The following is a 24,396-nucleotide window of genomic DNA, read 5'->3' as shown; positions in this document are numbered from 1 at the left end:
TGCACAAGTAGTTGAATGATTTATCATAATTTCATAGGTTTCAAATGGTTTTAAACGTTGCCAAGATTTCAAATGATTTTACAAGTTTATAAATGGTTTGAAACATTTCAAGAAATTTCAATTCAAGTACAGAAGATATTAGTGGATTGTGAATAATTGAACAAGATTTTATAGATTTCAAACGATTCAAAAGATTCTATGAGATTTATAATGATTTGAAGCATTTTAAAGTTTATTTATTTCGCTTACTCTTGTGGTAAAAGCTGCTACTTTTAATTTTCTTGTGTAGCATAGTCGGGGGTTTCATCTGGCAATGCAACACTGGTGCCTCTACAGTTAGAGCAGACAGACAAACTTGAGAGATTCGATCGCACAAGAATTTACAAGCTCAAGAAAGAAGTTACAAGTTTCAGCGGAATGTTCAGCAGATTTCATAAGTCAATAATCCCTTGGTTCTAAACATCCAGCATGCTCACATCCTGATTCTGACTGACATTAAGACTGAGTACAATTTCTGTCAATGGATTGATAATAAGAACAATTAGGTATCCATGAAGAACATATAAAACAACTATCATATACAAAACGAGAAACATGCAACTAGTCACGCATTTATACTATAATTAAATCGTTATGAAGTTTGCAGTCTGTTTTATATAATTACGGGTGATCTAGTAATAATTGCAAAGTCATTGGTGCTGATAGATAGGCAGATGTAGTTGGTGGTTGGCAGGCCATTGGAAGTTGGTTCAGGACAATGAGAGATACATAAAGTGCCAACTTCGTAGCAACTGACCGTCTTTTTTGTCGAAATGTTGTCATGTTGAAATTTAATCTATGTCTGTTCTAATGGATTGATAATCAAATAGGGATGGTCCAGATGACTGTGAAATATATGAAATAAAAGATAATCGTGGTGTTATTATGTATATAGTTGGATGAAACAAACATGCGATGATGACTTATCACTGCGTTTGTACGTATCACATAGAGTAAAGATATTTATTGAATATGAAAGTGTATAGCATACTATTACGGGTATTGACATTTATATCCGTCTTCTTGGTAAGCAGTTAGTGATACCGAAGTATCGGTTAAGTCGGTGGTTGGTAGTCTCGTGAAAGTTGGTTCATTCTAATGAGATACATAGAGTGTTAACTTTTGACACACCTGCGGGCCACCTCCTATTTTGTGCCATCATCTTGCCAAAGTGGAACGTCTCCCTGTTCCAACGGATTGATAATCGGATAGAAATGGTCCAAGTGACTGTGAAACATATAAAACAATAAGCAATCAACGAAATGGTTCCACTTAATCGCTTCTTATTTTTCAAGCGTGTTTCATGTGAATCAAGCTAATGTAGCAGATATGCAATATGATAGTGTATAAATGTCGACTTTGTGATTCGAAGCAGTAGGCAGACTCAGTTTTTGATTGCGTCGTTTGTTATTAATTTGAACCATCATGTGTCTAGTCTATTTATCGTCTACATGTTATGTGAAAAAACGTAACCTATTAAGAATCAACGTATGTAATATACCGTCTGATTTGAGGCATCATGACTATTCTTCCACTAGCTCTGCGTAGCTTTGTTTTGACAGATTGACGGCGACCGAACAACCTTTTTCTGGAAATCTTCTTGCTAGCCATTTGTGCGTGACACAAATGTTTCTGATTGTTGTTCCGGCTCTTTTGCAAATTTACGTCATTTGCAGAATATAGTATCTTCGTAGGTTCGATTCTTTATTTACACCTATCTAGAAGAAGATGAAAAATGTTTTTTTCATCATCTTTGACAACTAATTCTGAGCAAACTACTTGACAGATTTCGATCAGGCTCTAACACTGAGGTCATATGAGCTGGGAATACCAGCTACGTAAGTTTCATTTGAAAATATTCACGCGTTCCTGAGATATAAGACATGCTTATACACGGTAAGATAGGGAAGTGCTTCGGCCAAGTAAATAATTCACGGCTAGCTCTCGCCTTAAGGTAATTTGGCATGTGATTCGCTGCCGCGAATCTTGATAACGGATATAAATTTGAGTCTATTGTTCCTAAATAACAGTAACTAGGAGATAATTTGAGGAAATACTTTCATGGACTTCGTTGAAAATTAGATACTCATTTTTTTGCAAGGAACAAAGAAAGAATACAATCTCGAACCTGATGAGTTAATATGTTCATATTAATCTTTTGAACGTCAGTCGAGAATATGGATATCCTTGAAGCTAATTTCGACGCTAGGGAGCATTTTGAGATTCTTGATTTCCGAATTGTGTCGCAGGGTATGAACTGCGTTTCTGATTTTTACAGTTTAGATGAGATTTTCTTTGTTTTAACCCCTGAGATGTACACGTACCCAAAATGGATCCACCAAAATTCTTCAGGTAAGCATTACACAAAGGGAGCGCAACTTTCGTGTTATTATTGTCCCTCGAAAAATCCGTTAGACGGTTAAGGGTCATCACAGTGTGACCCTCCGACAAATCACTGATTTTCGCGATTTTTTTTGTCACTTTGTATAAAGCTACTAAACATTCATATTTTACCTTTCCTAAAAAACAGTCCTGTTATCTAAATTCGTTTCAGGAGAAAAAGTCGAAGATTTCAAAATAATGCAAATCGATTATGCTACATTAAAGAGCACATTTTAAACTATGAAACCTCATTTTTTCATCTTATTATCTTCTATAGCATTAAAAATATATAAAATTAAGCATAAGCGGCTTCTTCTTGCCAATAAAAAATAAGACATTTCAGAAAACATATAAACTTCTGAAAACTACAATTCAGCCACTTTATTGAAAAAAAAGAAACTTTCTACGATCATTATAAGTGTCACAATCCTTATTTAAAGGTCGCCGTCCCTTTTTGGATCATAGTACCTGTTAATACGGGCAGTAGAACGTAGGTCTACCTCTCGAGGGTTAAACATCACGAACAGGAAATTTAGAATTCATTTCAATAAATAAAATGTTATTGAATTTTATATTATAATATTACGCCCTCTTCATTTATTTGATAGAACATTGTTGATAAATTGCAGCATGAATGAGGACAATTATTAGAACATTTTCAATAGTAGTAAAAATCATTTACTCGTCAAATTTCATCAACCATAGGTTTAATATATTTTATTTTCAAAACTCGTAAATTTTAATATTACTTCCTGAAATTATGAAAGAGCATGAAAGTTATTTAGAAGATACGTTTCATGCAAAGATTGGGAATCGAAAGAAATCCTAAAACCCAAGTGTGATGAAATTGAACTGCTATCAAGAAATAGCAAAGATGCAATCATCTTGGCTGTATTTCCTGTTGATAAAAAACAATTTCATTGTCATTTCTTATGTATTAAATTAACATGATCGAACAAACTGTTACTACCTACATGCTTCGTTTCTTCCAAGCAACCATCCTTCAAAGAGATTTTTTATATCCCTTATATAAATCGAATTTTCAAAAAGATGTTCGGAATAAATTTCGAAAGTCCTTTGGAAAACCAACTTTCTGACTCAATGATAAAAGTGTCCCACGCCATTTAAAGTCACTACCTCAATTATTTGACATTATAACTTCCAAAATTTGCATCAACTATATTGCCGCTAAAAACAGAGTTTAATAACTGAAACTCGAGGTGGCCAGCCTTAATGAATAGCCGACAAAACTAGGCCATTACTGTTGACTTTTAAGTTCCAAGACATTGTCTCATTATCTAGTTTTAAGGAGTTTTGAGCATGGTTTCCTCTTTACCGGTCGTGCAGCGTTGTTTGGCCCTCGATCATGAATAATATTTAATCAGAAAACTACATCTGTATCAAATCATGGATTATTTTCGCGTTGCTCTGTAAATGTGCCTTTGATAATTCTGTACAGTGATCAGGTGTCTAAAATGCTAAAAGCGTGCATGTTTAATTAATGCTAGACTTATTCATACGAAGTTTCAAAATCCCGCTCGCACTTAAACGTTCTGCGACACACAGATGCCAGATTTTCCCTACAACATTCCCTCAGTACGTGGCCAGTGCGCTGTATAATCCTACGTTACCAAAGATCTGGAATTATTCCGAGTCAGATAATACAGTTACAGTCAGTACAGTCGGAGTTAAACAATGCAAAATGGCGTTCCGACTAAATTGCGAAACGTCAGCCTCACTACAATAAAGCACCAGTAACGCCCAAATGGCGGGGTATCGGAATTTATTATTCTGCAAAGATGTCGAGATTTTTACGGTTTTTATATAATTTTTTTGTAAATTGCCAAAATTATGTTCAGAATTGTAGCAGTAATCGAAGCATTTAAGAGAACAATAAACATTTTCACTGAGGCCATCATTTTCTTCGAATATTCGAAACATTTTTGACATGTCGAGTATTCCACCACTGATGGTGTATAGGCAACTATTTATAGTTTGGGTCCGAATCAACAGGAGCATTCTACGTTTTAGGAGTTCTGATGACATGCTAAAAATTATTCAAAGTCCATGACGGGCAACGAAAATTCTTGATCGAACTGACCATTTCGACGAGAGTGAATTACACATCGCAACACTCCGATGACTGATTACATTGCAATATAGCTTATGAAAGAAAATGAAAGCTCTTCAAACCTACGTTCATTATATAATTGTCAAACGTCGCGACTGATTGTGAACGGGGAGAATATATTTGATAATATTTCCACCGTGTAGACTAAAGACTTGTCTTCGCGGTAAAAGGGAGTGCGTCGGCTCGCGCGCTAATAAAAAAAAAAAAAATGTCTTATGTACTTGGCGCGACTGATAACCGTCTCTCTAGATTTGAAATTATTTGGCAAGTGTGTGACAATGGTGTTATTGTTGAAATCATCTGTTAGAGATATCAATTCTCTCCGTACTGAAAAAATATTTAAACTTTAAATCGAAATCAAAAAGTAACATTTTCAGTAACTGTAGACAGATCACATCTTTGTACAACATGTGTACGAAAATATATCCCATTCACAATACATGATAATTTAATCATTTTACCTGAAATAGGTCCTTCACTAACCATCCAAAATAGATTCTTAATGCCAGTTATATATTTTTGAGTAAAGCATAAGTCTGTCTTTGGAAACGTGTAATGATTTTATAGTATATAATGATTTTTCACGAAGTTGAAGTTAGTAACGTTACCGTAACGAAATATTGGGGAAAAAATTACTATTTTCTTAATTTTACAATGATTTTTGAGGAACTAATTGTAAGGTTTCGAAATATGAGTGTGTCTTGTTTTATTATGATTTACTGAATTTCAGACAATTTCAAGATGACGAGGTAACGGTTTTTATTCAGCAAGAATCGTTACGATGACGTTATTAACTTCGATGTGATGATTTTCCAGTACTTTAGCACTTATTCAAAAACATTTCTCTTGGTTGAAGGTTGTACTTTCTCATTCCGCATTATTTCAGCACTAAATCTGTTAAGTCTGACCTGGTTAATATCAAATTTATTTTTCAAGTACTTTCTACCCGGCAATTACGATTTTCTCAATGCTGTGTACAAATTTTGTGATTCCACCTTTTAAACCGATCAAAATTTAAAAAAGAAGGTCTGCAACAGTGTCACTAAAATATTACCAACATCTTACACGAACGAGAATATTTTTCACTTAATCTTCGAGTTATTGAAGTAAATACATGTCTGAAAATCCCTAAATGTTGATTTCAGAGGAAACTTGTGCGTTATAGAGTGGAAGAAGTCTGACAGAATGAAGAACACTATAGGTAGCACTTTCGATGCACCAATTCAAGTAGCTTCGTATATTGGAGCACTAAACTCTGACGAAAACTATAAATTTCAGGTGAATAATTAAGCAATTAACAGCAGGTTATTTAAAGCCTTACATACGTCTAGTAGCGCCAAAAATGCGCTACAAGAAAAATTTTTATTAGTAGAAATAGGAATATAAATTAACAAAAATAAATAGCACACATTGTTAATTGGTATTTAAACTTTATAAAAAAATTTATTTCACTTTATTTTTACAAAAATTACCATATAATTACCATACAACACTAAGAAAAAAAAGTTGCTCCACGGTCGGCATCATATTTCCAGTAAATGTTGATCGATCTGCAAAATTTTGAAAGTAAAATGAAGTTGTAATTATAGTATGTCGAACCGAAATTGTGAATTTCGAAAAATTTTGCAACTTATGTCAGTTTAAAAAACAGTATGCGTTTTGCATCATAAATTTTACACTTTAATTATTTTTAGAAAGTTTTTAAATCAAAATATCAAAAATCCGGCTCGATACATTATAAAAGAAAACGATTTAGAATATTTTCAAACAAATCGTATCAAGGAATATTAAAAACTGTTTGAGTTATCATGCTGACCGTGTCGGAAAAAGTAGTTTCGAGAAAAACGCGTTTAAACTTTTAAGTACGGTTTGCTCCAATGTCGCTCACAGCTAAAGCAAGAACTTTATGAATTTTTTTATTTGTTCTGTAAACTTACGTTTGATCTTCCGGCATCGTATTGTATGCCTTCCTTGTCGGTAGTTATTTGTTTTTGTTTATTGTTCCCAGTCGACGAGCTGTTCTGGCATCTTTTGTTGCTTCAGTAGCATTAATTCCTTCGTGATTTAGCCAGTTCACATTTTCTACCATAACTTGATCTATGGGAAGTTTTTGCAATCGTCTTTCACAGAAATGAGTCTCAAACTATAAAAAACAACAATCTTTAAAAAAAAAAAAAAAAACGATTTTCTGAAAGTTCTGGACGTATGTAAGGCCTTAAATACAGACTTCTTGAATCTCGTGTCGAAAATAATTGTGATTTCTTACAGGTCCAGAATGGCCTGATCGTCGTAGGGTACACAAGTGGTGAACCAGCATCAATATATGAGATGAATTCTCAGAAAGTGAATGTGCATTGGAAACAGTGGCTAAGACGACTGCAGCAGTACTACGTAGAAGATTTAAAGGCTAAACAGCATTTACCTGTGCCTGAAAATCAGTGAAACCCATAAGATGACGTAAAACTCCTTTACAATTACACAATTTTTTATCTTTAACATCAAGAATTACTATTTATTTTCTTGGATACAGTTCTCTTTACTCTCTTACTTTGGCAGAAATAATATGTTTGCACAGAGATTCCATTTACATACCTTCCCAGCTACATTCAAGAAGTCTCGTTCTTTTTTAAACTACTGATACCAATCGTCACCGACTGTTGAACCTTTTGAGATTAATATCAAAAAACAATAACAGCTTTGCGTCAAGTTCTTTGTAGTATCGTTGTAATTACACTGATGGAAATTTCATTGACGAAACTGCAGGAAATGGTTGGGATTTTGGAAATAAAAGTAAAGTCATCGAGTGACAATGTTTTATTTGTTTCTGAATAAGTACCTGTCATTGTTTTCTGTATACTGTAACGTGGCATTTCGAATGTACGTTATAAGCGGCTCCCTGAACTTAAGACGAAACCAAAAAGTATCATTTTCGTGAAATTAATTACGAAAAAGCGCTAAAACGGGAGTCGCACATCCGGAATTCCGAGAAGGAACGCTTTCAATAACAACTTTGTTTTTTGATGATTGTAATTTGTTGGTATTGTTTTAGCTTAGGTGCACGACAACATGCGTTTAACTATCTACTTCACGAATCCAAATGTTTCCAGATTCATAGTAGGGTACACGAATCAAAGTGATGCTGAATTTCACGAGTTCGTTGATTTGATTAACAGTCAATTAGTATGCAATATCCTCGTGAATAAAAATCGTGCACAGATCGGGCAAGTCTAGCTCATCCGGTTTCGGGATCACTGGCCCATCAGATTTCAGGGGTAAATTGGGTACGTGGCTTACATCGGAAGCCATAGTCTGAAAAAAAATTCAGAGTTAGATTCAGTCAATAATTTTGTATGATAGAATTTAAAAGTTAGATTTGTTGAATAATGACAGCCATTAAAACTAGATGACATTGACATATTGAACACACACATCAAAATGAAGGAAAAATTAAAATTTGGTTTTGTAAGAGTTTTCCAAAATAAGTAAGTTGAGAATGTACAAAAAAATGACAGCAGGATATAATTATTTACCCTTTCAGCTCTTGAAGACTTGCAGACAAGAAGACTTGCGAGTTGTAGAGTACCTGCACAGTTCGGTCAAGCTCGTGCCAGGAGGGGCTATAACAAAAAATATTTTTTTTAGAGTACGTTGAATTCATTCAGTAATTTTGAGAAGTTGAATGTAGAATATATAGATATGCTGAAAGTTTAGCCAAAACAGATATCACAGCTGGGACGAAGTTTGAAATGAAAAAAATCACTTGAAGGTTCAAAAGTAGTTGTAAATATATTTTTTTCCTAACAGCGTGCGCAAAGTTCGTTTTTGCACACTAGTTTGCGTGCGCAAAGTAGTACTTTCCCGCACGCTTGTACTTTCCTGCCTCCAAGTAATCACGTTCGTCAAAATCAAACCATTTTTCCAATTCGCGTCCGCCATATTGGATCCACCATTTCGAATTTTTGCAACCCGGTTACAGATTTGGATTCAACGATTTCAAAAACCGTGATTTCCCAAATTACAGTTGAATCATTGAAGTTTAAACACCTTCTTTTTAAATGCTCACATATGTGTCATCAGACAACAATGACACGACTTTTCTCTGCCTTTATGTGTGTCACTGACACTCAAGGGGTTAATATTATTCATATTTCATTATAGTACATTTCTCAATCCACTATTGGCGCTATCGACATGTGGCATTCTAAAGTTTTACGTGTTGAACCACTCATTTACGTACGAACGTGCAGGCGGTGCAGGTCCGAACATGTGTTTGTTTGTTTGTTCTCTTCAAGGGGTTGTCCACTGCTCGCGTCTAGTTTTCAACCCTTCCTTCTACAAATGTCAGACAACTATTTTTATTGTATTTACGAGTTTTGTTTTTCAATTTCATTCTAATTTTATCTTCAATCATGGAATGTTTTCCCTGGGGAAACCCTGGGGAAACCCCCCGGTGGGGGCTTCGCCCCCTACACCCCTACCAGGGCTTGCAGCCCTGGACCCGCTCCCTCACCCCAGATTCCACCGGCCCCTGCCTGGTCACTAACCTGGGGTCCAGTTGACCCCAACACCGACTTTTATGTACAATTTCAAAGTCAGCACGCTTGAATCAGGTTTATTCGTGCAAGTCAAATGAAAATGATAAAATAACTTAATTTCCGGATAGTGCTCGAACTTTGCGCAACTTGTTAGGAAAAATAGTATGCGCAACACGTGCGCAGAGGTGTTTGTCGCACGAGTCGGGTTTCACGCCCGAGCGCAGTACTATTGCTATAGAGCCCTGGGTAGATGTTTAACGAACAAAAAAAGGACTTCAAAAATCTTGAGGGTATCAGCAGTAGGATTTAATTGCTTATTGTTTTCATCTTTACGCAACAGCACACTTTAAATTTTATCCCTGAATATATTCACTTGTTACTTATATAACTTAACCATTACTCTGCATTGACTGAGCTGATCCACAACCCACAGTCTTATACCTATAATGAACCTTGTGTTTATGTTTTGCAAACGAAAGAAAATGTGATATCGTAGGCTGGTCCCCATGTTAGCCTAATGTCACTACTTCGCTTTGTTGTCGTTGTTCTAGCACGTGCAGCTCCAGTCAGGCCTGGATTAAGGGGGCACGATACTTAAGGCTGCTATTCAAAAGAAGGCTGAATGTCAGTTCTGCAAGATGGTCCAAGAGGTTAAATTTAAAAAGTGGTGACAGGAAATTGCATCGACTAAGCTTAAGAAAACATTTTGATTATAATATTTCTCTTATGTATAATAACTAAGTTTGTATAAAATAGTATTGTATAGAGAAACATATTTTGTATTACGATATTGACTAATTATATTTCATATGTTTGTTTTTGCGCCTTAACGGTAGCAAAATCATCTTTCACATCTTCAAAATCTAAATCAAGAGTGTTATTACTTTATGCTGAACAGAGACAGAGCATTTAGATTGTTCTGACATACTATGGAAAAAATAGCGGCTTTCGATATTTTGTACACGTGTGTACATAGTTCTTGAACGGCATGCAGGAAATTCTTCGTAATCGGATTTCAGCGAGACATTGATATTCATGTGATCCATCATTGGTAAAGATTAAGAGTTCATATACCCGATTTTTTTTAAATCTAGGTACTACATGTTTTGAATTTGAATGTGAAAATTGAAGGGCCGAAAATTTCGAGAGCCTAAGGCTATAGCCTTTTTAGATTTACAGTTAATCTGGGCCTGAGCTCCACGCACACAGAAATACATGAAGTTTGACCTGCAAAAAGGATTCTCACTACGATAAACAATTATTCAAAGTTGAACTTGTCAAGTGCACGTAAATAAAAAGAAAAAATGGAATCAAATGCTTACACAAATAAATAATATGACATTGATTACACTAATGAACAATGCAGTTTTCGGCAAAACCCTGGAAAGCATTAGAAAACACCGTGATGTTAAATTAGCGTCAAACAAAAAGCGGAAGAAATCAAAGAATAAATGAAGCAGACGAAAAAAATAGATAAATAAATAAATAAGTAAAGAAGTAAATAAAAACAACAATCTCGGAGATGAATCATTCCCTTGCTTCAACAGAAGATGAAACAATCATAGATCTACAGACCTGTTGACAAAACCGATGAAATTTATCTAAGCTAGTGTAAAATTTGCGTTTGTAATTGTTTTTTTATCATTACTTAAATATGTTGCTAATTTTGCAAGTCTGCTGGAAGTCAAACAGAACGAATCTATGAATCTGAAGTTTACATCGTTTCCCTTAAAAAAATGTTGAGAACTTTAAATCAAGACACATTTTGAATCCAAGCAAAAATTATCTATTAAATTTTTTTCATAATGCTCCATAACATCGTCAATAATGTCGGTGACAACCAAATAATCCTCTGTTAGCACTGAGCTGAAATGCGAACGTGAGCTGATTATGTTGAGATTATTGTCAGCTGGAAATGGGACTGCAATGACTAACCAGAGAAAGCAATAAGAGTGGCTATTTCAGATGTTTATTACAGTATTCTTATCTTGAATATTCGTTGGTAGTTGTGTGTCTATGAACTTACTTCCTTGTAGCGGCACGTAGTACTTATTGCCGTTGACAGCTAAGTTTATTATTTCAGTCAACAACTAGTTCGAGTCTTTCTCTTGTATAATTAGATCTAAAGTTGGTTAAAATTCACAGAGTTCTAAAATTCCGACATTTACATCTGCCAATTAAAAACTGCTCAAATCCGTACGATATAAATTGATGACGAACCCCGTTCTAATTCGACTCTTGAAAGTGTTGGGAGGTTTTGCGTTCCACATTTCCCTCAGTCCAGGTCTTGTCTTCAAGAGTCATGTGGTCTTGCTCGACTGCTTTGAATGCCTAGGGTTACGTGTCAGCGAACACAGGCAGAGGAGGACACCCCCGCCGGCGACATAAAAGCGAATAGTTATCGAGGGAAGACGTAAAACGCATTTGACTATCTGCTCTTTTTTCCTTTATTAATAACAATCAAACATCAGTGAATTCACTAGGATGAAATATAATCTCTCACAAAAGCTATCTTCAAATATTCCCACCGTATTCGATCACTTTTTCTTGCTTTCACAAATCGTCAACCACTTTTCGAATCTGCTGGAATTTGTCCATCAGCGACTTTGAGATTCCAATTGTTGTCGAAATTCGATTCGATTAAACAACAGTATGGAATATTTCGAGATCTTCTCGGGCGAATTCGTATTGTCTAGTCATATAAGGCAGTTCTTTGATATCGGTGGAGAAGTTTCATAGATCTCATGTACGAGAGAGCTGTGGTAGTGATACACGGAAGTATAGTAGTATGTATGTATGTATTTTTATTGTTCCCCTTAGGGTTACAAGAACTCCCGTTTCTCTCTCCATATACATTTCTCTTACATATTGCCTTAATCTAACCTTACCCTATGCTTATATTTTACCTTGCCTCTTACCACACCACATTCTCAATTTGCCTTTGCCCTCTGCCTTGCCTTGCCCTGCTCTCTCGTCCTATCTTATCTCACTTCTTATCCGATTCTTATTTTATTCTATTCTACCTTATCTTATACCATATCATCCTTATCCTATTCGGCTCCCGTTTCCCATTCATCTCTCATTCTTCCATCCTCTCTCTCCTTCCGTACCCTCTCAAGCTCTCTCATCCATTCCTCTCTCCCCCCCTCCACCCCTAAAATCCTTCCTGCCAACTCCCCTCCCTCCTATCTCCACCTACACATCTTTCCCAAACATGCTCCCACGTCTCCTCTTCCCATCCGCATATTCTACACCTTTTCTTTCCCTCCTCCTCCCAGTATTTTGCTTCCCCCATCTCGCTTCCCAGTCTAAACCTTGCGACTCTTACCCATCTGCTTTCCCCCCATTCCTTTCTCAGATACCCTGGTATCTCTTCTCCCTTCACTAGCTTATACCATCTATTGTACCTTGAATCCCTTATTTGCTACCATCTCTCTCCTCTCTGCCTTTCCTTCTCTCTTTCCTCTATCTCCCTAAAATCTAGCTCCCCTCGTTCCCTGCTCCTTATTGCCTCCCTATTTTCCATTCCTCTTTCCTCAAAGAAACTTTCCCTTTCCTTTTCCCATTTCGATCCCTTCCCTTCCTTCTTTATCCTTTCCCTTATCTCCTCCCAGCATTTCCTAGCTAGCTCACTTTCCTCCCCTCTTTCCAGCTTCCTTTCAAAATTCCATCCGCTTCCTGCTCTGATCCCCAGCTTATCTCTTTGCAACTCCTCCCTAACTACATACGCCGGTGTCCGCCAGTCTACTCCTAATGTCCATCTCAAATACCTATCCTGTATCGGCTCGATCGCCTTCCCCTCCCTCCACCCCCATATCTCTACTGCGTACTCCAGTACTGTCCACACTAATCTGTCAAACATCCATACCCTTTTGTCCCATTCCCTCCCAAACCTTCTTTTTCCTATTGCCCATACCTGCCTCATTACTACCGCTGCTTTCCGTACCCTCTCTTTCACATGCGCTTCCTGCTCCTCATTACACTTCAGCTTGTACCCCAGATAACAAAATACTTTCACCTCGTCTATCTTTTTGTCTTTCCATGTCCAATCTACTTTCATCTTTCTACCTCCCCCTTTTCTAAACCTCATAATCTTTGACTTTGCTACATTTACTGTTAACCTTTTCTTATCCATATATTTCTCGAACTTCCTAATCATTACTTTCATCTCCTCTTCCTGCTCCGCTAACAACACTACGTCATCGGCGTACGCTAGCGCCCAGACCCTACCTCCCCCCAGTTTCACCCCGCCGAGTTTTCTCCCTCTCGCCAACTCTTCCTTCTGCAACTCCCCTTCCCCGTCCCCCTTCCTGTTTGCCGTGCTCCCACCCCCTGTTACCCTTCTTTCCACTCCACCTATTAGTCCCATGAAATACCCCCTCCACTCGTCCTCCCCTATATCTTCATTCACCTTCTTCCACTTTTTTCTTTCCCTATTTATTATCTCCCATACTTTGCTTTCCGTCCTAGCTTCCACTGCTTCTTTTATGAAACTCTCATTCTCTTTCCTTTTCTTTTCCTTGCATAACCTATTAAATTCCCTTTTTACCTTTCTATATCTATTTCCCTCTCTCTCCCTCTTTCTCCAACTTCTTAGAATTTGCCTAACTTCTGCCTTCTTTTGCCTTCATTCCTCATCCCACCAGCCCTTTTTCTCTTTCCTTCCCGTATCTCCTGCCTCTACTGCTCTCCTAAAGTCCCTTAGCCTTTCCTCTATCTCTTTGCCTACATCCGCTTCCCCTACCCCTTCCCATTTTACGTCTCTTCTAAACCTCTGCCTGCCATCCTCTGTCCAGACCCCTCTACAAACCCCCCTATCCCTTTTTTCCTTTCTTTTTCGCGGCACTGCCCCCTCATCCACACTACCACTGAATGATGATCAGAGTCTACTCTATCCCCTATTTCCAGCCTTTTGACCCTTTCTCTAACCTCGTTATCTCCCATAGCATAATCTATTACTATCTCCCCTACCCCACCCACATATGTAAATTCCCCCTCCTCATCTCCCTCTATATACCCATTCATTACTGACCAGCCTGTCTCTTCTAGAAACTTCAACAGCTCCCTACCTTCCGGGTTTATTTTCCTGTCATTTGACTTCCTATTCCTACTTTCCCCCTCTCCTTCTCCCAAGTATCCTCCTCCCTCTTGCCCCGTCCTGGCATTGAAGTCACCCCCCACTAGCACCTTTGCCCCTCTTCCTATCTCTTCTGCTCTTTCCCTTAATTCTCCTAATTTAATCTTCAGGTCTCCATTCACGTATACCCCTATACTTATTTTCCGACTTAACATCTCCTCCTTAACATCTGCCTGCCTTCCCTCCTCTCTTACTAATTCCATTTTTACCCCTGACAGCATCCCCTCCATTGCTCTTCCTTTCCTGTTTCTTTTGCTCGCATACTGCACTTCCCATACGTATCCTACCGGTAGCTTATTCCTAATCCTTTCCCATCCCTTTTTCTCTATCCAAGTCTCCATTAAAAATATCACGTCCCATTCTATTAGCCCCTTCCAGAAATCTAAGTCTTTTTTCGCTAGCCCCGCTACATTCCAGAACCCTACTTTCCAGCCCTCATCCTCTGCTTCACTCACCCTCCTCTCTCTCCTCTTCCTCTCCCCTGCCCCCTGCCCGCTGCCCGCTGCCTCTGCCCCTCTCCACCATCCATTCCCCCGCCTGCCTTTCCCGACTCCCCCCCGCTGGTGACACTATCTCACCGTCCTGACTTTCTCTATCGGCTATCCTGTCACTATCATTTTCTGCGCCCCTTCCCACCCTCTCCCCTCCCTCTCCTCCCTCCCCACCCCTCTCTATACCCGCCTCATTCCTAAGCACCGCTTCTATCTCATCCCACTTCCACCTCTCCCCTTCTATCCATATTTTGCCGTACCCTACTCTACTCCTGTTTTTTTTTCTCTCCTCATTCGCTGCTATCTCCCTTAATTTCCATTTCATTCTCCATCCTGCCCAGGTTAGGTCCTCCTCTATTCTTTCTTCCCTCCCTCTTAGTTGACTTTTCTTTTCCATTACCTCCCTCTTTTGCTCCCTGTGACCTAGCCTTGCTATCCATATCCCCTTTTCTCCCGCCCCTTTCGCGCTCACCTCCCACATTTCTTTTATCTCAACCTCCGCCCCTATTAGCTGCATCATCTTTTTTAGCGCTTCCTTTTCTTTTCCCCTCTCTATTTTGGCACCCCTCACTACTATATTTCCCCTTCTTTCTGTCTCTTCTCCACGTATTCTGTGCGCTCTTTTTCTATTTCATCTAGTCTTTTTTCTACCTTCTCTATTTTTTCTATTTCTATCCCCTCCCCTCCCCACTTTTCCACTACCTCTAATCTTTTACCTAGGTCCCTTATTGTTTCCTTCATCTCCCTCCTCTCTATCTCCCACTGCTCTCCCATTCTATTCATTTCCCCTTTAATCTTTCCCATTTCTTCCTTCAGTCCTCTTCCATGCTCTTTGACCTCTTCTAGCCCTATCTTCAACTCCTCCCTAAGCACCCTTAGCAGATCCTGTATGCTCCCTCCCTCTTCTTTCCCTTCCTCCCCACACTTACCCTCTGTCGATCTTTGCACTTTCTACCTTTCCCAAAAACCCTCTCCTTTTCTTCCCTCCCGTCGACTTCCTACCCCCTCTGTCCCTCTTCCCCTCTTGCTTTCTCTCCCATAGCTCTGTCACCGTCGTTGCCGTCCCTAAACTGTGACTTCTTTCCCTACCTATTAACGCTACCTTACCCGATCTGCCTTTCTTTCTTTCTTACTCTACGCTCCTTGCCCCTTCTTTCCGATAACTCGCCTCACTCATGCTATCTCGTTCCATCGCTCCCTACCTTACCTTCCTGCCGCTTTCCTGTCTCTGCTCTGCCGCCTTCCCTACTCTTCAGATGTCGCCCCCTTCTTACTCTACAGCTTAGAGTACATACAGTATGGAGGAAGCGTGGCGACGGAAAACCGACGAAAGAGAGGGACATAGTAAGACGAGTATTTCTCTCTTTCTACAGCAAGACAGTCAACCAATCGCGAGCGTGCGAGACAGAGAAAGGTACTCGTCTTAATATTCCCCTCTCTGTGCCGTTTTCCACTTACACGAAAGGGTATACAAGGCTTCCTCCATACTGTATATGCTCTAAGCTCTACAGCCGTTCCCCCTTGTCTTCACCTATTACTCGCTTCCTAACCTCAAAACTCCTCGTCTATCTCTTACCTGCCCTTCCCTCTTTTCTCCCTCCTACCTGTTACCCCTTACCTCTTCTCCCTTCCTACTCCCACCACCCCTTCGCCACCCTATTTCTTACCCTACTTGCCCTTGCTATTCCACTTAATTCCACTTTCCTATCCACACTCTCTCGCACACCTGTCATTCACATCCAACCGGAAACGGAAGTCTCAAGTATAGTAGTAGTAGATATCGTTCACTGAGAGCAAGATGGGGATGCTTTCATTTGCCTATGGTGTTCGGTTTGAGAAACCTAAGCATTCAGATGTTAGACGAAAAGCGGTGCCGATGAAATCAGTTGCTCATAATCCAGCGTGAAGGTGGGTTATCAAAATTAGTGCAGTTTTTCCGTTTATTCTTCAAACTTGTGGGCTATACTTTCATGGATTAAAAAGAAATAATTTAACGTGTGCGTGTTTTTCATGTTAAAAAAAAAACCAATAACAACGACAACTATAACGACAACAACTTTTATTACTGATGTTGAAAGGCTGTCAACGAGCTCAGGTTAGTGATAAAAAATCAGTGCAGTTGTGAAGTTCTTCCGTTTTATTATTATGCATTTTATAGATTATACTTTCATGGATTGAAAAAAATAGTTTAACGTTGGCGTTTGTTTTCATTTTCCAGCTAACAACAACAGCAACAATAACAGTCATTTTTTCTCATCGCTACTGTTGACAATCAAAGAGTTCAGCTGGCTGATCAAGATCAATGCAGTTGTAAAGTTCTTCTGTTTTGTTATACACCTTGAGGATTATGCCTTCAGGGATAAATTTTCTAAATTTTTCCGCAGCAAAAAAAGAAAAAAAAAACGAAACCCATCATCGTCGTCATCGTCATCAATAGCTGGACAATTCAGCGAAAGTAAGATTAATTATTTTTAGAAAAAACTTTGTGTTGTAGATGAATTCAAGTTGGTTGTACGGTTCGCCCGCAAGGCGCAGAAGCAACCGACTCTCGTTGCTAGCTGACGTCATCCTCTGGGAGAGTTCTTCTTTTTCGTAAAAAATGTTTACTAGTCGATTCGCTATGAAGACTGTAAATGCGTCCTCTAGATCCATTACCATTTTGTCTCCAAACTTTCTTTTGATACTGCGAATTCGACTTACTCGATAATCGAAGCAAGTTTCAAGATTTATCAGCTTCTTCAAAGGGTGTAACATCTCCAACTGCGCAAGTTCGTTTAGTCCAGATAAACCCATGGTTCTAGTAGTGAACATGTATTTGATCGAATTCTCCTGTGAAGCGATTCAGTTCAAATTTGATTTGCAGCAGATATTTCACCCCACTCGATGTAATATACCTATGAGTTCTGGACCAAGATTGCGCCGGCGGGGGGGATTCCTGTCGAGTCTTGTTCGATGGAGGGAAGTCATAAGCTGAAAAACCTTAGACCTATCGAAAAAATTCCAGGAATTTCAGCCTTTCAGGTCGTGCCGACAATGGACACAGTGGGGTGGCGATGTAAATGAATGTGCGCAGAAAATTTTTCTCACAAATGGTGGGTGTCGCTGTTTAAATAAATCTGTCATAGATATGGGATTCTTTAAAAAATTTATTTCAAAATGCCACATGTCGGTTACGGGACGGCGGTGAGAGGGGGGGGGGGTATGCAAATTTTTCCTACGAAATGCTTGTCGAGTCTTGATTGATGGAAAATTGTGGTGGCGATGGATGGTATATAAAATGCCGGCTCATTTCGATCGTCACTCTGTTCTCATCGTCTTCACGTCGTGAACTATTCGCACTTGTGGAAAAAGAACCTCTCACCGAAAATGCAATGGATTCGAGGAAAATCAACCACGTCAGTCGCTTTTAGAATCTACCGACCAAGAAGATGTCGAAACTCGAAACTGGAGGGGTGTAGTCGTCACCGGACTAAGACTGGTCGAAACGAAATTCGGGGTACGTGTTCTGGCGGAGATTAAGGGGACAACGTCTTCTTACTACCAAGAATCGCGAGAATCCTGCAAGAACATTAGAATCAGCTGGCTGAAATGTGTAATATGGCTGGGGCGAATGGTCTACAGTTGAAATACTACGGGGGAGAGTTCAACAAGTTTGAATTTTTATGCAGTTATGTGCCGTAAATAATTTACATCATTCCCTCCCCTTTCACCAAATTCGAGGGGATAAAAGCTGGTGTAAAAGGCAACGAATAGTCAGCCGTCTACCGATATTTGAGAAAAATCGATCTCAGCATCCCTCTGCAACATGGAGATGATCCTGGACGTGCAATGTTTAATCGGGCGTGGCCACAAGATTGCCTAACGCCCCGGAATGTTAGCTTCATTTAGCATTACCTATTCAATTTCATAGATTGATACATTCTTCTTACATACTCATGACCATAATAATTTCGTTTTCAGTGATTCTTATTGTATATGATGCAAGTACGGAAATTCTTACCCGCACTCATGGAAAAAGGCTAGAGTGGGGGTAACCTACCCATTATACCGGACCCAGAGAGCAGGGCGAATAAGGAGGCCCAAAATATTATTAACACATACGTAGATCTTTCGTATTGGTTCTCTTCCCATAAAAATGGAAGGAACCAATAGGGAAGTACGTTAGGAAACTGCACGCTAAATGATGAACTGAGGAGAACGTTGCAGAAGGCAGAAACAAGGAGGTCTAGAAAAATCTTTTAACGAGAGCAGTTCAACAAAATCTTCTTCGAAAACCTTTAGTCAGGGTGGTTCATAAAAACACTTGGAATCATCACAAGTAAATTATTCTTATAACTTTGAAGAAATTCCGCGCTTCTCATTCTATTTGAATAGTAATATTTTCATTATAATAATCAACCATCATAATTTTATTTCAACTTAAATTAAATAAACCTTATCACTGTGTTTAACCTATATTGCGAGGTAACCAAATTAATCACCTTCAACACGAGTAAATCAAACTGGTAAAACTATTGAACTATCTCCGTACCGATTTTAGTATATCCACCGGCGCCCTATTTTGCATTGGTGAATTCTTTCAACTAAGCATATCCATCGGCGCCCTATCTGGCATTGGTGAATTCTTTTCCTACTCTAACAGTTTCGCAATAGCACTTGTATCACTCATTGCTCCACCGGCGCGCTATTTGGTATTGGTGAATCATCGGTGTACCTGCGCTGTTGACAGTGCCGGATTGAAGGGTGTGGGGGCTTGTAGGCGGACAGGTGGTGGAGGCCCAGTTAAGGAAGTAAAGACCATCATCAGTATATAATTTTTTATTGCAAATGTAATAATGAACTATGTTAATATAATTTCTAAATTACAGTAAGTGGGGCACTTTCTTTGGTACAATACGTCGATCTAGTTCTATATTAAATTTAAAGTCGTACTTTTCTTGCGTTTTTCTTAGCAAAATCATCGATGATGTCTGAAATGTCCAATGCTTTCATCAGATCATATTCAGTGCTCAAAATAGTACGATCAATGACTGACCACGGTGATTTTTTATATTAAGACGTTTCTCATTTAAAAAATTCATCAAGCCGTCAAACATATCTTCGCTTTATGACCCTGGTTTGGCATAAAAGTCAAAAATCTCTCGACCGGACCACCATTTTCTTCTATGTAACGAAAGATTAAAACTAATTGATCTATGTGACCCTCATCTTTTGTAGAATCAAGAGTAAACGAATAATACTGTGAATGTTTAATTCGGCGAATAATTTCATCGAATACACGTCGAGCGATCAACTGTCTAAATTCGTTGCAAATTGTCGAAGAGAGGTAATTGACGTGGCCTCGCCCAGGGTTCGCATGATTTCCAATATGTCCTTCCAGAAAATCATCATACTCGGCAAGTAATTCGAGCAACCCAAGATAATTACCGTTGTGTGCAGAACCAATAATTTCGTTGTCTCCTCGAAAAGGTAAACCACGCTCGCTAACAAAGAGAATCACGGATGCTACTCTTTTGAGTACATTCCGCCAATAGTTTATTTCGTCGTCCAATTGTTGGATAAGTTCGAAATCGATCCGTCCCGATTCTTGAGATGAGCCGAAGAGGTCTCATGCTTTATCAAACGATCGCTAGCGTTTTTCGAGTCGCAATATCCACCATGTGAAAATTGAGTTTCAACCGTATTCAATAATTTACAAAAGAAACAGTAAAGTTTTCCATTGCTTGGGGAAAAACATAACCATTCCCGTTTGATGGTTTCACCATTTTTGTGTTTTCTTTCAAACATACTCATTTGGCATGTTCTGGTGAAATTCTTATCATATTGTTTGACTGATTCACGTTTGAAAAGCTCCGCATCACAATTTTGGACTTTGTTACTACCTAATTTTAACCAATAACTGATATGATCTTTCATATTGTCCGGCCACGTACCAATATCACAGTCTGAAAATATTTCGTCTTCAGTTTGTAATCTGTTCACTTCTTCAGAAATCGTATCATTAACCACGTCGTCACGGTCAATATTGCTCTAAAATGTAAAACAACGGTTCAATCTTCATAAATATGTTACTTTGTATCATTTTGTCATTTTAGAAATACTATGTTGCACTCACATGATCTTTTTTCACTGGCCCGTCCAATATTGTGGGATCGTTGATAGCAGCGTCATTCTCAGCTATCTTCTAAAAAAAAATTATTGATTTGATCATATTTTATCAATGATTTTGATAGGCTGCTGTATGACGTTCCATTCTACTATTTTCGCGAAAAGTTGAATAATGTTTCTCGGCGTACTATTTCGTCCGGATTTTGTAAAGCCGTCGAAGTTGTTGGTCTCTTTATGACAAAATCAGTTAGCCGATGTGTTTGCGAGAGAATTTCGGACTCCCGTTTTTGTTTTTCCTTAGCATTTTTACGTTTATCAGAGCCGGCTTGATAATGGCGTGGGGTTTTATGACGATCAACTTGTCTGTTGTTCATTATAGAAAGTACCTTGATAATGATTAATAAAAAATTATCGATTCATTGATATTTAATAGAGTTAAAATGTATATAGTATGCAGTATAAGTTTAAGTTCATCCATTGTATATTCTTGTATTTTTTGACGGAAAATGTTGAATTTTTAGTTATACTTACTTTCGGAATTCCATGTTCATCAGAATCAGAATCATAAACAAATACTATGATTGATTATAGTTCACGCCGAAATAAATTATTTGCCGTGATATATCTTAATTATTCTGCAACGTTAGATATATATGATCCGAAAACATTTAAAAAGCTACGTATTCGGACTATATTTTACGTCGCCAAAGTATTGACCAACAATTGGAGAGAACTGATTACTATTGTCCCATGTTAAACGAATATTATTGAGGTTAGGTGAGTAACTTACCATCGGCGGTTCAGCATTTTAGTCTTATCGGTAAAACAGACTACTCGTCGATTATTGGTAACCAAAGTTGAACGATACGCTATGTGGGTGGCGGTAATTTTAAGTAAGTGGGTCGTATCTCACTTTGAAAACGAGATTATGAAGATTCTGTAATAAAATATTGAGTTTAATAGGGATAATCGTGAACACCAGAGCAGCAAAAATGTAATGTTGATTGAAAAAACGTCGATAAATGACATTTTTTGTCACCAATATCAGCCGATATGACCCATTTACTCCGCCATTATCACTAGCCACACCTCCACTTTGGATCCCAATAATGATGGTACTTATGTTTGTGGAAATCTAAGCGTGATTAAATTTGACTGACTTTTTTAATACTCTGTTTTAATTTGCAATCTTCGAAATAAAGATTTACCTGGCTGAGAATTTAAAATATACGTAACGCTTTCGCGTTTGCTTCATAACTTTTTTTTCAAACTTCGAAAAACAATTTTCCTCAATTTTCCAAACTTGATCGGTCAGTGAATATGAGTTGAAGTTGGTGGGGGCCCTCAAATGGTGGGGACCTGTAGGCTGCCGCCTACTCAGCCTAGTGCCTAGATCCGGCACTGCTGACAGCTTTGTCAGAGGAAGAAATTTCCGACTTCGAAAAACTTAGCTCCGCGCTTAAATTAGGGACGGAAATGACCATGTGACAAAACTATACACAGCTTAATTACAAACTAGGAGACAAGGACGAGAGGAAGACGCTGCCTCACTTGGACATGACACATAGCGCCTTTGGCGAATAGCTTTGCCGCATCATGAACCGTCTCGCAATATACTAGCGACTTAGGCATTTCCAGATGCAATTAGCGATCCGGAAGTGAAAATTGGTGTTGGAACGTCGGGTCTAACTTCCCTGCGAGAGGCAACGGCCAAATCTCTTGAGCTGGAGGCCATGCGTAAACAATATTCCGGAGCTAGCAAACCCCGACAAATTGAGGTAGCTGAAAACACCTCTTTATAAAGGAAAGATATAGACGATCGGAGGAGACTTAATCTGCAATACCTAAAAAAATAGAATTTGCAAAAATAATAATAAGAATAATCGCGGTTCTTCTCGAAATCAGAACAGAAGACCCGAATATGCTAAAGAAAGTGTTGAAAATAGGTTCACCCTCATTTGTTTATTTTGTAGGAAAAAAGGCCACGATGCCAATCATTGTTTCACTTTAAAGAGGACCTTTCTGTTAAGGATATGGGAAAATAATACACAATACACACTCTTTAGTGACTTTTGTAATATTTAATTGGTGAACACTTTGGCACGGTTATCTCTGTCACTGGTATCTGACCTACGGCAATGGTCGCTCGCATCGTACTAACACCGGCAACCGGCATGGCGTCACATGAGACGCCATCGTCATACAATAATGGCGCATGCGCCTTGTTCGTCTGCGCCATTGCACACACACACATACATACATCAAGCGCGCGAAAACTGACTTAACACTTCCACCGTTTTAATCGCTTGGTGCTTCACACACATTCATGCTGTTACGAAGACGTATAAAGCTTTCTTTAGGTAAATTTTTCGTAAATGTATCCGCCTTCTGTGCATTAGAGGGGATGTACAATATTTTTATTTCTTCTTTTTCAACAAGTTCACGCACGTGATGATATTGAACATTGTTGAAGATATGTTTTTTTCTCCTTCGCCTTCTTGGTTGCTTTCAAATATAATATAAGATATTTAAAGGATATCCTTGTTTCGGCCAAACTCGGAAAACGTTCGGCAGCAGTCGCTTTTCTTTTGTTCCGTTCGTTACCGGCTCGGCATGATGTTACGCATGTAGGTAAGAAGCAGTCGTGATCAGACCGATGTACCACATAGACGTAAGAAGTGATAATAATAAAAAAAAAAAAAAGAAAAAAAAACGTTACTGTTGTTTCTGTAAAATGATTGATCTCTCAAACCTTCGATTAAGTAAACCCAAACAATCTTTTTAAACTCAGCTCAACAGGTTATGGGCCCAGAGCGTAATCATTGCGTAAAATTGTTTGAAGGAGAGATCCAGTCGCGAGTCGCGAACCGGTCAACGACAAAACCGTTACAAGCGAGTGAAGCGTTCAAAGCGAGAACATGGCGGAAGAAATATCCGTACGGAATGTAACGAAGCTAAATGGAACAAATTTCCAGACCTGGAAATTTCAAGTGACTCAAATATTAACTGCGTTCGACATATACGATTTAGTCACGGGAAACCAGCAATTGCCGGCAGGTCCGGCAGCAGCAGCAGCGATTAAGCAGTGGGTAAAAGATAATGCGAAAGCCATGTTCATCATTTCGTCGTCGGTAGAAGCAGCTCAACTAGAGTGCCTTCTCATCTGTACCACAGCCGCAGAGATGTGGACCAAGTTATGCGCCATACATGAGCAAAAATCTGAAACGAATAAGCTGTTGCTAACCCAAAGATTTCACGAATACAAAATGGCGACAAGTGATCTGGTGGTTCAACACGTGGCACGGGTGCAGAACATGGCGCGTCAGCTAACAGACGTGGGAGAAGTCGTGTCCGAGGTCGCCATCATGGCCAAAGTTCTGGCAGGATTACCGTCGACCTATAACGCCCTGAAAACCGCCTGGGACAGTGTTGCACCTGACCAGCAAACGATGGGAAACCTTCTAGAACGGCTTATCAAAGAAGAAGGCAAGCTGAAGACAGAAGAAGAAGAAGCTGCAACCGCGCTTGCAGCCATGTCCTTCGGCGCGAATCGGAAGAAACAAGAAAATGGCG

The 24,396-nt window shown here is 38.9% G+C and overlaps 1 protein-coding gene, 1 long non-coding RNA gene and 1 pseudogene across 5 annotated transcripts in view; 1 reads left to right on the top strand and 2 right to left on the bottom strand.

Moving 5' to 3' along the window:
- LOC124413328 (mitochondrial genome maintenance exonuclease 1-like) overlaps nt 1-7,172 on the top strand; it is a 32,556-nt gene extending 25,384 nt beyond the window's left edge. For 3 of the 4 annotated variants that reach the window (XM_046893843.1, XM_046893845.1, XM_046893844.1), the window contains 2 exons: nt 5,698-5,830; nt 6,821-7,171. In XM_046893843.1, coding sequence (XP_046749799.1) covers nt 5,698-5,830; nt 6,821-6,994 — 307 coding nt within the window. In that variant the 3' untranslated portion in view covers nt 6,995-7,171. Of the gene's footprint in view, nt 1-5,697; nt 5,831-6,820 lie in introns of all 4 variants that reach the window. The other variant, XM_046893846.1, reaches the window with a different exon arrangement.
- Nucleotides 7,173-13,366: 6,194 nt separating this feature from the next.
- On the bottom strand, nt 13,367-22,651 carry LOC124412961. Its single transcript, XR_006929837.1, has 3 exons — nt 22,641-22,651; nt 17,591-17,594; nt 13,367-13,580 (listed from the first exon to the last, which is right to left on the bottom strand). It is a non-coding gene; the product is annotated as an uncharacterized LOC124412961 (long non-coding RNA).
- On the bottom strand, nt 14,393-15,661 carry LOC124412960 (annotated as a pseudogene).
- Nucleotides 22,652-24,396: the final 1,745 nt, after the last annotated feature.

Source organism: Diprion similis, chromosome 12, assembly GCF_021155765.1.
Source record: "Diprion similis isolate iyDipSimi1 chromosome 12, iyDipSimi1.1, whole genome shotgun sequence".
NCBI classification, from domain to species: Eukaryota; Metazoa; Arthropoda; class Insecta; order Hymenoptera; family Diprionidae; genus Diprion; species Diprion similis.
This window is presented reverse-complemented; position numbering and strand designations above follow the sequence as displayed.